Here is a 12,963-nt window from a genome sequence, read left to right as displayed (position 1 = left end):
TCTTCGCTTCCCAAGCACAGGGTGCTATAGTGCGGAAATATTTATTCTAACGGAAAACATATGAAAAATAAATAAAAATCAAAATAAAAGGAAACGGATATTACAGAAAAAGCAAAATAAAATTATTATCCTTGTTGCTTGTGCTCTATTGTGGAAAATAATCATGGTTTAATTAATATTTTTAACGAAAACTTGTCATGAGTTTTATAATATACATTTGTAATATATTCGTTTTACGTATTGATAATCGAACGCTTATATTTCGTTATATAAGCATATGCCTATATATAATTACGCTTGTATGATTCATGTATATATATCTATTATCGCATGCGATATTTATGCAAGTTGACAGCTATGGTATTTTCCAGCACACGAAGCACCCTATGCGATACCGCCTGTTTATTGACATTTGTCGGCAAACAAATTTTCCCCCATTTGTGGTTAAATCTTGGGAGCTTATCCACTTAACACTCTTGTACGCGTGTGAAAACCTGTGAAAATGGTGATTGCGAAAGAAATATTGACAGACTACAAGGAAGTCTACGAAAAGGCTATAAAATATGTTAACGAGGAAAGTAAAAATGATCCACCTACTGATCCGTTTCGTTCACATTACGCCGCACGCGAGCTATTATTGCAATTGAAGGAAAATCTTAAAAATGCATTAGCCTCAGTTGTGGCGGAAGAGGCGGACGACGGGAAAGATGATTTCACTTACATTGTTTTGCTTGCATTTGTGTGTCGTGACCTTGGGCGTATCTACGTCTTCACGGATGAAGTCTCAACTGGCGAACGTCTATTGCAAGAAAGTCTACAATTGGTTGAACCGCATAAAATGAAACCTGAGGCTATTATTCCATATGTGGGTGCTCTCAATGAAATAGGCATAGTGCAGGCCAATCGTTCTGAATATAAACAGGCCTTTGATACACTTATCAAATCCGAACAGTCCTATAAAGAATTTTTAAAAAGCAAAGGCACTCCTGTATGCATTTCTGACATTTTCGGCACACCCGACGAAGTGGAAGAGGGAAAAGGCGCAAAAGAATTGGAAAGCTTATATACTTTGTGTACATTTTATTTGGCACAAGTGCACGGGCATTTGGGTGAGCTGGAAAAGTCAGCGCAATATTGCCATTTAACGCTACGGCGGCAATTGGAATCAAAAACTTATGAGCCTATAGATTTTTCGTTAAATGCTGCCACTTTATCACAGTATTTTATTGGTGAGAATATGTTTAAAGAGGCACGTCACCATTTGGCTGCCGCTACATATGTAATGGCTGAACATGAAGCCAGCATGTTGACGCCAGAGATGACTGAACAACAGCGTACGGAAGTAACAGAAACATACAAGCACAGATATGCAGATGTTGCACGTTGTTGGGCTAAGTATGGACTGGCTTTGCTTAGTGCTTCCAAAGAACGTTTATATAATGACGATGACGAAAAAGTAACCAAAGGTAATAATTTTAATAATTCACCTAAACATTTCTCAGTTTCATTAACATTTGTTTTTTTTTTTACATTTGCAGATGTAAAGCGTCTCACAGTTGATCCAAACGCTTATCGTTTTCCCGGACTGAAAATAGACGTGTACGAAAATGGTGTTACCGCAGATTATTGTTTGACTTTTGACGACGCCAAACCGGTATACCATTATGTGAGTGACTGGCTGGACCAGGCTAAAGAATATTATAAACCTGAAACTGAGGCGACCGAGTATGCAAAAGTGATCAAAGATTATGCTGAATTATATCAGCATATCGCATTCTTTGAGGAAGATCCGGCTAACCAAGCGAAAATGCAAAAGCGTCGCGCAAAATACTATGAAGATTTACTTGAACTGCTCAACCCTGTCTTCTACATGGGTATTTGCCGTGAGTGCTGGTATGGTGCTGGATTGTCATACTCCGCAATTTTAGACATAAAATTGGATGCGTTGAAAGAACGACGCACACCACAACCACAAGATCTACAAAAGATCAATCAAACCTGCCAGAGAGCGATTAAAAATTTCTTGGAATTTGTGAAATCCTATACGGACAAAGATGGCGCCACGATCAAAGCAAGCGCCGATGCGGAAGAACAACGCAACGTGCTCTATGCCTACTTTCATTTGGGACGCTTACATTTCAAAATAATCACACCCGATCTGAATCTACAACTTGAAAATATGAATAATAGCCTCAAATACTATAAACTCTTTACGGACGAGTGCGCAGCAAGGAAAGAGGTTGCCGAAACACTCAACGCTGAAGTTGGTGTTTGTCGCGAGATGGTCAATTTATTGCCGCTTAAAATTGCCAATATAAAGAAACGTTTGCCAAAGTAGATGAACAACTTACACTCTCTCTAGCTATGTATGTATATGTGGCAAATTTATTGCATTTAAGAAAGTTATTTGAAGTGTTTACTTGTACTTTTCTCATAAGAACTTGTTTATGCGGCAACACAGGGTGCCGCTAAAATGTTTACCGTCCTTGGCTGTCCGTTTGAAGAAAAGTAATTTTTTTTAGTTTAGAAATGCAATAAATTATTTGATTGTTTAGTGGTAAAAAGTAGTTAAAATCATATATACATTTTTGTGAATGCTATTGTTAAAATCGGTGGATACTTCTTGAAATAATATTCGTCCGTATAAGGGCTGTGCACAAATCCTTCTTTATATTTCCAAGCCTTCTAGTCATAATCTATCCACACTGAAGTAAGCAATTCTTAAATTATCTTTAATTTAAACATAAAAAACTATTCCAGTTACGGCCTTACGCAATAGCCTTCGCTATGCAAATGCAAACCAAATACCAAAAAAGTTATGATATTAGCATAAATGGCGTTTTAATTAAATAAATAATAATAACTGAATTTTATTTAATTAAAAATAAAAATTTAATTCACATCACATAAATTAAAATTTGTTTTTATTAGAATTATTCGGTTGTCTTTTCGAAGCTTCAAGCGTGCATCGGATGGTCACACCCACCGCCTTGTGTGCGCTCAGTTCCTTGTAGAGATTGCCGGCCAAACGTCGAATCGGCATAGCAGTTATGCCGTCGAGCAGATTTTCACGGGCATATTTCACCATCTTATCAACGATATCGTCGACATTTATGCAACGCGGATCGATTTTCGCATCATCACCCAGCAGTTGCATCAGCAAACGCGTGGTCCTCTCACTTTGGAACTCTTCCAATGGCAAAAGTTCAATCAAATGCTCGAACAGACGCAACAAAATGAATTGCGTTTTATTCAGCACAGCCTTCTCTTGGCCCAATCTCGTCAAGACATTGTGATAGATACCGCTAATCAGTTCGTCCGTATTTACTTCGGAGGTTTGATAGTCGTAGGCGTTGAGCACATCGCGAAACATCTTCTCCAAATTCTCTTTGGACATATGCACTAGATACTTTTTCGGCATCATGGACTCCAGCGCTTGTGTTATGCAATCCAATATGCGTTCGGTTATCTTACCCTCGAATGTGTGCGCTGCCTGCGCCAGATAGCGTGTGGCCTTTTTCGCATATTTACGTATATTATCCGATGTGGCATAACGATTGAACCATTGCGCGAAGTACTTCTGCACGATTTTCCGTATGCGATCGGTAGTGAATTGGTCTGGTTCCATGCGTTGCAGGTATGCTTCAGATGCCAGGGATTTCGGACAAGTCACGCCGTCATCTTGTTGAGCGGTTTTATCGATTATGTCGTCTTTGACGACTTCGTGGAAGAGCTGTAGCGGCTTGGATTTCAAGCGCAGCGTACAAATCTCGCGCTCCAAGCACTGTGAGGGATGTGAAGCAAAAAAATATTAAATATGTATTTGAGTACTCAAAAATTAAATAGAGTTTCAACATTTCCGACCACCCACCTCGATGGTTTGCTTTTGCTCTTTGTATATTTGCGTTAGTTTCTCCACATCTCGATCTAGATTCACTTTATGTGGTTGCATCCACTTCTCAAAGTTTTTCTCTTGTGATTTCAAAATCGTATACAAAAAGTTTTTCTCCTCATGCAACACTGTCAGTATGTTCAACTTCTCCGTATTGAGTTTGGTCTCGCGTATCAATTCCTCCTCTAGATTCGCAAGTTCCAGCTAAATAAGAAAAACTAGTATATTTTTCCTTTCGTAATCGTAGCTTACCTTTTTGCGTGCGATCTCCTTATCTATCAGCCTAAACTCTTCCTCAGCGGACGTCTCCAAATCGAATACATATCTACGTAAGACCTCCTCCTCTAATTCATCCAAATTGATGATCATGCCGAATTTCTTAATCATCTCTTGCTTGATTTCACTTTCCAGTCGTGTTATTTCGCTGCGCATAAAGCTTATGTCGGTATTCATGCGTCGTAAATGCACGACGTTGATACGATGGAGACGTCGTGTCTCTTGTGTTTCGTCATTTAGTTGGGCGACACGTTCCTTAAGCGCAATCAAGCGATTGGCATCGAAAAGTATGGCACGACTCAAATCGAGATAAGTATCATTGGATTTGAAATGTTGCAATTGGTCCATTGATAATATAACGGAGATGTTAATTTTATTCAATTCCTGCTGGCGCTTGCGCTGAGAAATGAGAATTTGATAACAAAAATCCTGTTAGAATTGCTAGAGAAAAATATATAAGTCTCCTCTCTTTAGTTATCGCTCTCTCTCTCTCTCTCTCTCTGCTCTAGCTATATAACTGTCACTCTCACTATTCCTTTATCTTTATCTCTTTCCCACTTCTCCTCTTCTCGCTTTAATGCTCTTTTTCTGACTCCCCCACCTCTCTCTCTCTCTCTCTCTTTCTCTCTTTACTTAACTCTCTCTCTCTCTTTCTCATCTACATATATAACTGTATCTTCCTCACTCTTGCTATTTTTTTATCTTGCACGTTCTCTCTATCTCCCCCTCTCTGTCTCTTTCTCCCTATCCTCTCTCTTTCATGCTCTCTTTCTGACTCCCCCACCGTCCCTCTCTCTCAAAAAGAACATTTTAGGTTCGTTCACTCTTCCCCCTCTCTCCTTTTCACTCTCCCTTCTCTCTCTTTCATGCGCTCTTTGCCCTTATAAAGCACAATACTCACCCGAAACACCAGCAAAGTTTCCTTCTCTTGCGCATAGACCTCTTCGTGGAACTTCATTTTCTTATGCAGCTCAGCTACATCCGCGCGACGCTGATCAATACCCTTCTGTGTCTCCAGCATTACCCTTTCCAGAGCATGTCGCTCCGAGCGTAACTGAAAAGCCAAATCGTATGTGCTGCGTTCAAGTCCAGATGGACAGTGACTTTCGTCTAGCCGTATCGTCGTCATATCGGTTGAGTCGATACTTTTAGCATCCGCGTCCTCGTCCTCACTGGACGATTCTGCGCTCGATGAAGACTCAGACGATTCTAAACAGAAGTAGAAATTATTAATTGGCATCATACAATCCTGCTAGGCATCTTATAGCGATTCGATATTATTGTCTACTTACCATCGTCGGCCTTCGGTGGTTTTGGCGGTCGCCAGCGCTTCTTAAATATACGCCGCAAGAAATCGAAAAACTTATGACCCTTACAGGTGCTCATGAATTTCTGCTGCACCGACAATATTTGCTCGTTCAGTTTATCGGCAATCTTTTTGAAATCTTCGATTTGGCGATTTTTCGAATTGATTACCGCTTGCATTTCATTGCGTGTCTTCATCGCCTCATCGGCATTGAACAGCAATTGATTCTCGATCTCTTCGCTGTCACGCAAAATATTTAATTCTTGATTTAATGTGATCATGTAGCAGTGCATAAACTCAGCCTCGTAGAGAGCTTTACACCGTAAGGCAATCATTTCAAGCAGATCCTTATCGAAATCCTTAACACGATTCTTTACCTTCAACACTAAACCACTTTGCTCATCTCTCAAGTCGATTAGCCATTGGTAGCGCACCACAGATACCCATGGCGCAAAGCCCTCCTCGTTACGTTCGAAGAACTCTGGCTCCGTGAAACCGGGATAACTGTCGATTTCGCTCAGTATATCCTTTATGTCGGGCAACTCGTCCACTTCGAATGCATGCAAGGACTTGTACAATGATTGTTCGATCTTATCGCGTACCGAAAGTTTCACCTCCTTCGTAGTGGCCTTCGGCTGTGGTAAGAGATCGTCAACTTTTTTCTCCAAATATAGTATATCTTCAATGTCAATGCCACAGCCAGGTTTACAATGCTCCTCAAGATTACGCTCTGGGTATTCTTCATTCATATTGATTTCTCTGATGGGTATCAAATATTCGCGATTTGCGAACGGTAAAAATTCATGTAAGTGTTTCAAACGTTTGCGCGATTCTTCTATATACTCGTACAAGTACCATTTGCGTTTGCGCAGTTGGAAGAGTTCTTTATTGTAGTGATCCAAAGTGAGGTAATGCGCCTGTCTGGCGTTCACCAGTTCAATGTATTTGTATGTTAGCGATTCGTTGGTACGCGGCTCATAGTCAAAACCAATTTTGAGCTTGTAGTCACCCAAATTCCGTTCGGCATCGGCGATTTTTCGATCATCTTCCGGATGATTCTTGTTCGGATCAGGTTTACAAAGTTCCATGCGCTCCCAAGTATAAATGCGCTCGACTTCGTAGATTTGACGAGAGCGATAACGTCGCAACAATCGCAACATTTTCTTACTGAAGCGTGGTATGATCGTGTTGGGATCACGACCGAAGAAGAAATTCTCTACACCTGGTTCGGGCATGCTGGGTTCCTTCTCTTCCGCAACAATGGGTGCGATGGACCTATGAATTTATCGGAATTTAATGTAATTGTGGCAAGTAAGCTTCTAGGGCAGTAGGTACAGTGTTAGTGGTATTAGGGATGCTGATTGGTTTCAGTAAAAAGTGCAAAGAAATGTTAAGTTTTTGAGCGGAGAGTAGAGATAATCTATTCAGTACACTTCCTTCCTCCAGTAGTCCGATTTTCGACCGGATCCCAGACACTAGAGATATAGCCGGACCTATTAAGTACAATTCCTTCTTGCAGCAGGCCAGTTTTTGACCGGACCCCGGACACTGAAGATATAAATGCACCTATTAAGTACACTTCCTTCATGCTGCAGTCCAGTTTTTGACCAGACTCCGGACACTAGAGATATAACCGAACCCATTAAGTACACTTCCTTCTTGCAGCAGTCCAGTTTCAGGTGGACCACAGTGAAAGAAGTGCTAGATTTGAGTAGACAAGGAAAGGGGTCTCTAGCAAAACGAGCCCGAAAGGTGATAGATAGGCTTAGCTCTAAAAGAGATCCGTGCTTTTTATAGATGCAAGGCATGGGGTGCAAAAATTTTAAAATTACACACTAAAAATTATCCTTACTCAGTTTGTGTTGGAACAGTCGTTTCTTCCTCGCTTGGTGAGCATATATACAATTTTAGAAAATTATCAAACATTTTTACGGTTATGAGTATTAAAAATTTTCATCCAGTGTACGATATGGTATACACTTCGCCAATAATCAATCTAAACTTACCTGCGTTTGGCAGCCTCGGCTCTTAAGCGTTCCTCGATCTCGTCTTTGATTTTTTGAAATTCTTCACCCAGTTTTTCCACGCGAAACGAAGATACCTTGATATCTTTGCTAAAATAAAATAAAGCTAAAGACACCGAATACCACACATTTACTAGCCATGCTCTTACCTGATGCCACTCACTGTGATCGGCACATGATCCAAGTTCTCTAGAAAGTGACCGTACAATTTATTCTTGCCCACCTCTGCCACCTCGAGGTCGTATGCCAAATCGTCGCGTACATCATCCAATTCCGCCTGCAGTTCATCCCGAATCTGCTTGGTTATGCGTTCGTCGAGCAGCAGATTTTTATGCGGCAATATCAGCTCCTCTTCCAGTGTCAACATATCGTCTTTAATATCATTGAATTTCACTTGTAATTCACCGATTTGTGCTAGCACTTTACGATCGTGCGCCAGCGCTGCTTCCTCTTTGCGTTTGATCTCGGCATAGATTTTCTCTTGCTCCAACGATGGAAACTCTGGATCGTCTATATCATCGGCGCGTAGGTCTTTAAGATTGGCGTATGCGACCGCTTCCAAGGGACCACCATGCACCACTTTCGGTCCATGCCAATTATAGCAGAATATATTGCCATCGTGTCCAACAGTGAATATGTAGTTTCCATCATAACTGGGTAATATGCGCGTTATAATCCCGTTATGCGAATCATGCATCGGAAAGAGACGATAATCGCGCAAATCGGTGAAATCATTGGACAATGTGCGGTTTATGCGCAATTTACCATTCACCAAACCAAAAATTAAGTAGTCCTCACTGAAAGTAAACGGTTAGATGGTTAAGTGGAAAGGTCTGGAAGGCACGAGCGCCTCATTAGATCTGCGTGGTTTCGGTAGAGCTTTTGAACTAAACCGTTAATTAAGTGACCTCAAAATGATCGCCAAAAAGTTCTATAATCGCAATACTGGCGAACCTGATTGGTAAAAATGAAAGCTGTCAATCAGTTCTTTTAAAATAAAAATTCTGTATAAAGTTAGGTTAGGTTATTCTGGTAGGCCAATAAGCCACGCATAGTCCAGTTTGGTCCTTGGCTATCATCGTTTAGGATGTCTGCGCTTGACGCGAATTTGAACAGACTCTGCGGCCTCACTATCGATACCTCCTCAAGTTTATCATACCCTGGGAACCCCAGATGCTCACAGCGTAGTCTTGCCAATGCGGGACAAGTGCACAAGAGATGCTCCGTTGTTTCCCAGGTGCCCTACTCTAGACATTTTCTGCAGTCTTCTCGATCTATCTAAGACCCCTAAAACTTACATGGTTAAGTAAGAGTGTATTTCGCAATCATCGCCGTCCGCAATTACAGTGCACTTATAGGGCTCCGCATAGCCAAAAATCAGCTCATAAATGTAACCCGCATCATAGCCACCCATCGACACCCAAATGGTGCTGTCACGTGTATACCGGAGCCAAATCACTGGATTCGGCACAGCTGGTATGTGTAAAGGTTCTTCCTCTTCGTCGGGTTCCGAATCGGCTGAAGCGAAACGAAATGAAGAGTAATAGTTAATATGAGTTGATATGGACACTTCATATTTAGATACTTACCCAAGGCGGTCTCCAGATCAATTTGCAAACCCGGATTGGCGGCCTTCAACTTATCGATTTCCACTAATTTCCTTTGACGTTTCTTCTCTTTACGCTTCTTGATCTTTTCGCGCTTTTGATCTCGCCTTATGCGACTCTTTACAGAGACAAAGCGTGTGGACTTCAGTTTGTGCGCATCGGTGATGTTGTAGGTGAGAAAAGTTTGTTCGTCTGTGACGCGTCCGGGAATTTGATATTCGTAGACCTCACCACTCTTGCAACCCATCAACACTGTCGAGAACTGTGGAGATATGTACAGAATTGAAATACTAGCTCAAGAAAAACTTTTCGCTTACCTCATCGTTCTTCCAATTGAAGCAATTCACCACAGCGTCGAGCACCACAAAACCCATGGGTTTCAAATACACCATATTATTTTCTTTATCCTTAATATTATAGACAAATATGGATTTGTCAGCGGAGGACACCACCAGACATGTATGCCGTGGATTGATGGCCAACTTCGTTATCGGACCGATGTGCGCCTTAATCGCACGTACGAAATGCAGTTCTATATGTTTTTCATTGCGCATGTCCAGCACCAGCTGCCGCAGTATGCCATCCTCGAAGCCGGCAACTAAATCCATACCAGTGCTGGAGACTTTCGTGGAGAACCAAATGAAATCACTACCCGATGAGATGAACTTCTTCTCCAACACTAAAGCGTTCGTTATGTAATTGAAGAGGAACATTTTGCCATCCTCACCCAGGGTCATGAGATGCGTGGAGACGGGACTCGCTTGTGCCGCGACGACTTTACCGCCATGGCAATTGTAGAGTTTTCTCGGCGTTTGGGGCACATCGTAAGTGTTTAGATCACAGAACCAAATGCCGCCGTTGCCGTCCTGTGGAATATATTATATGATTATGTCGAGACTCAATGTGATTTATATATTGGGAATGAGTTAAGCAGCCCACACATCAATAACTAAACTTTGAATCCAACTTAGGAATAGAATTCTGCCGAGTTGACAATCCTTGACCTGATAAAAAATCCGGGTCCGTTCCGCTTACGTAGGCCCGACTGTGGTGGGAACGGCCGAATACCTTGGTGGTGGGTCCTGAACTATGTAGCACGGTGCGGTCATCCTATTAGGACTTTCGGATGGAACGGAGAGCTCTAAGCAAGCGGGAGACCTGAGTAACTTCAGCAAAAGTAAACTTCCCCTCGCTAATAGTTTTATCAAACCAAATCGATCTTATATCGACAATCATTCTGTATTACATTCAACATACCCCCCAACTCACCTGCGCATAGTAGCTAAAATCCTTTTTATCGAAAGGCTTAATCTTCTGCAGGCCACGAATTTCACAGTCCCCAACTTTGAATTCATAAATCGGTTCAATCTCCACAAAACGATCCTCATCCGGCGGATCAGCCAAATCGACGGTTTCCCAATACCAAATGCGCACATAACCATCCATACCGACAGTCGTCACCTCACCCTCATCCATGGTGATGCGCGTAATCGGTTTGGTATGACACGGTTTGCGTCCCTTACGCGTGATTTCGAATTTAATCAAACCGCCTTCCCACAACAGCATATTACCCCACTCACAACCGGAGATCACATTCTCGTCGGGCAACATATAAATCGCACAAATGTCACTGAAGTCTGTCTTGCCGAAACGACCCAATTCGCCCTTCAGCTTCAGTCCCGTAAAAGTGTTGGCCATCTTCCAGAATTTGATATGACTGAGACCGCAGGACGCCAACAGTATCGGATTGAAGTGCGAAAAGTGTACATGCAGTATATTATTTTGAAAGGATTTGGAGCGTAAGACCACCTCGCCGCTTTGCCAGCGCCAAATGGTGAGCATGAAATCGGGATAGCCGGCTTGCGAGGCGAAGAGCTCGCCGGTCGCGTTATATGAGCCGCAGGTAAAGCACGATTTGGCCGCATTCTCCAACTTGATGCGCACCGCATGCGTGGGATATTCGTATATGAAGATGGTCGGCCGTACGCCATTCTCGGCAACGGTGAAGAGATCGATGAAGTCGGGATGTTCGTTGCGCTGCAAGGTTTTAGTTTCAGAGTTAGCGGCTTGCAATTATTTGTAATGTGTGTTGGTAATGTACCGTTATGAAACCAATGCCACCGCCGAAGACGGTCTTGCGAAATGTTACCGTGCGCGTGGGTATATCGAAGTAATGCAAGTAATCACCGGACGCGAAAACCAGCGTTTTTTCACCGAGCAGCACCAGATTGAAGAAACGCTTGCAGTCGTAACCGAATGAATGACTGTTTTGGAAAAAAATAATATTTTTTTTTCTTATACAAATATTTTTTTTTGCTTTGGCTGCAACTTACTTCAAATCGATGATGTGCTCGCCAAATGTCGGCTCTTCCTTTTGCACGACCTCAGCTTCCGTTTCCTCCTCGTTTTCCTCTTGTTCGGACATATTGGTTTTTTATATTTTTTCACTTTTTTCGCAGCTAAAATTATTTTCGGTTGTGTTGCTCGTACAAAATATTTTCTTTTGATTTTTTTCTTCACAAAATATTTGTGGCAATGACGAATGTTTGCGGCAGAGAAATGATATGAAACTCCGAACTGGTTCTGAAGGCACAGGAAAAGTTTGTTTACGCGTTGCCAAGCATTTGTTGACTCGTATATTTTTAAGTTACAACTGTTGAGTGCTTAAATATGACTTTTTTTTAGAATTACAGTAATTACATTAATTAAAAATTAAATTGCTTACGTTGCAATAACTGCAATAACGAAGCGATTGTTTTACGCGCCAAAAGCTTGCAGAGTTGATTCGAGTTTGTTTGCGTGTGCGTGCGAATTCATTGACAAACGGTACTTTTACTGCTATGAAAATATATTGCATATTTCTAGGCAGTCGACTTTTATAATTAGAAGTTCTGGAATAACTTCTTTGGCACTACAACCGTAAGGCCGAGACCTTTGCGAGCTTGCTGAGGTTGTCAATGTTTGGGGAGGTCAATATACGAGGCTTTCATTGAAATTAAAATGTCACTTGATGGGTCCGAGGCCCAGCGGCACAACCACAGCTGTGGAGAAAGTTTTGTTTCACGTTTATATAGCGAGTCGCTTGCTCCAAGATAGACGCCTACCTAGAACCGCAGCTTCAGGTCAACAGACGCTGCAACTTTGTTGCGCCCCTAAACCGAAACAATCAACGTTGTTTACGTTGCCCGAGGTGTTTAACGCTGACACAGGGGTATGGATTGAGTATGGAGGCTCCACTCTGGCTGTGGCTGGATTCCCAAAAAACATCCAATTTGAAATTGTTTGATGTTCTGGATGAACCAGAAGATATATTTTTGATCAATAAAAATCTTAAAATAACCAAAGGCGTTTGAGCTGATGACTCTCTTCTGTCTCTCTCTGTTAAAAGCCCTGAAACCAGAAGAGGGTACGGTGATCAAGCGAAAGGTCTCTTCAAGTACGTATTGCTGACGAACTTGAGGATGGATATAAGATTTAGCTGCAGTGGCTGTAGGATAAGGGTAATATTGATAAAATTACAGCAATTAAAATATAAAAAGTATTAATTAATAAATAATAATTAAAAGTAATAACTGTATTCATATTTAAATTAAATTGAAATAATATACATAATATGTAAAAAATACAAAATTAACAAAATAATATTAAAAAAAAACAATTAAAAATGAAAAATTAAAAAAAAAAATTAAAAAAAAATAAAAAAAAAAAAAAATAAAAAAATAAAAAAATAAAATAAAAAAAAATTAAAAAAATAAAAAAAAAATTAAAAAAAAATAAAAAAAAATATTACAAATAAAAATATAAAAAAGAAAAATAAAAATTAAATAAAAAAATATTTAAATAAATTAATCAAATATA

General features: G+C 40.9%; 2 protein-coding genes across 2 annotated transcripts; one reads left to right on the top strand and one right to left on the bottom strand.

Annotated features, from left to right (window-relative positions):
* Positions 1-422: 422 nt before the first annotated feature.
* LOC126753842 (KIF-binding protein) lies at positions 423-2,863 on the top strand. The gene is made up of 2 exons (XM_050465563.1): positions 423-1,466; positions 1,539-2,863. The coding sequence occupies exons 1-2, from the start codon at positions 503-505 to the stop codon at positions 2,336-2,338; spliced, it is 1,764 nt and encodes a 587-aa protein (XP_050321520.1). The 5' UTR covers positions 423-502; the 3' UTR covers positions 2,339-2,863.
* Positions 2,840-11,544, bottom strand: LOC126753867 (cilia- and flagella-associated protein 44). Its single transcript, XM_050465605.1, has 14 exons — positions 11,439-11,544; positions 11,207-11,369; positions 10,375-11,142; positions 9,423-9,971; positions 9,088-9,367; positions 8,797-9,016; positions 7,648-8,295; positions 7,481-7,588; positions 7,327-7,359; positions 5,461-6,749; positions 5,070-5,377; positions 4,145-4,567; positions 3,872-4,096; positions 2,840-3,784 (listed from the first exon to the last, which is right to left on the bottom strand). The coding sequence occupies exons 1-14, from the start codon at positions 11,528-11,530 to the stop codon at positions 2,912-2,914; spliced, it is 5,979 nt and encodes a 1,992-aa protein (XP_050321562.1). The 5' UTR covers positions 11,531-11,544; the 3' UTR covers positions 2,840-2,911.
* Positions 11,545-12,963: the final 1,419 nt, after the last annotated feature.

The sequence above is a fragment of the Bactrocera neohumeralis genome, chromosome 3 (genome assembly GCF_024586455.1).
Source record: "Bactrocera neohumeralis isolate Rockhampton chromosome 3, APGP_CSIRO_Bneo_wtdbg2-racon-allhic-juicebox.fasta_v2, whole genome shotgun sequence".
Lineage (NCBI taxonomy): Eukaryota > Metazoa > Arthropoda > Insecta > Diptera > Tephritidae > Bactrocera > Bactrocera neohumeralis.
The sequence above is the reverse complement of the archived record's forward strand: the minus strand, read 5'-3'. Positions and strand labels throughout refer to the sequence as shown.

Excerpts from the sequence above, each read along its gene's own strand:
- LOC126753842 (XM_050465563.1), top strand. The coding sequence starts at position 503 with ATGGTGATTGCGAAAGAAATATTGACAGACTACAAGGAAGTCTACGAA. Across the intron at positions 1,467-1,538 it reads TGACGAAAAAGTAACCAAAG|ATGTAAAGCGTCTCACAGTT; the intron begins GTAATAATTTTA and ends TTACATTTGCAG.
- LOC126753867 (XM_050465605.1), bottom strand. The coding sequence starts at position 11,530 with ATGTCCGAACAAGAGGAAAACGAGGAGGAAACGGAAGCTGAGGTCGTG. Across the intron at positions 9,972-10,374 it reads ATTTTAGCTACTATGCGCAG|GACGGCAACGGCGGCATTTG; the intron begins GTGAGTTGGGGG and ends TATATTCCACAG. Across the intron at positions 9,368-9,422 it reads TCAATTGGAAGAACGATGAG|TTCTCGACAGTGTTGATGGG; the intron begins GTAAGCGAAAAG and ends ATATCTCCACAG.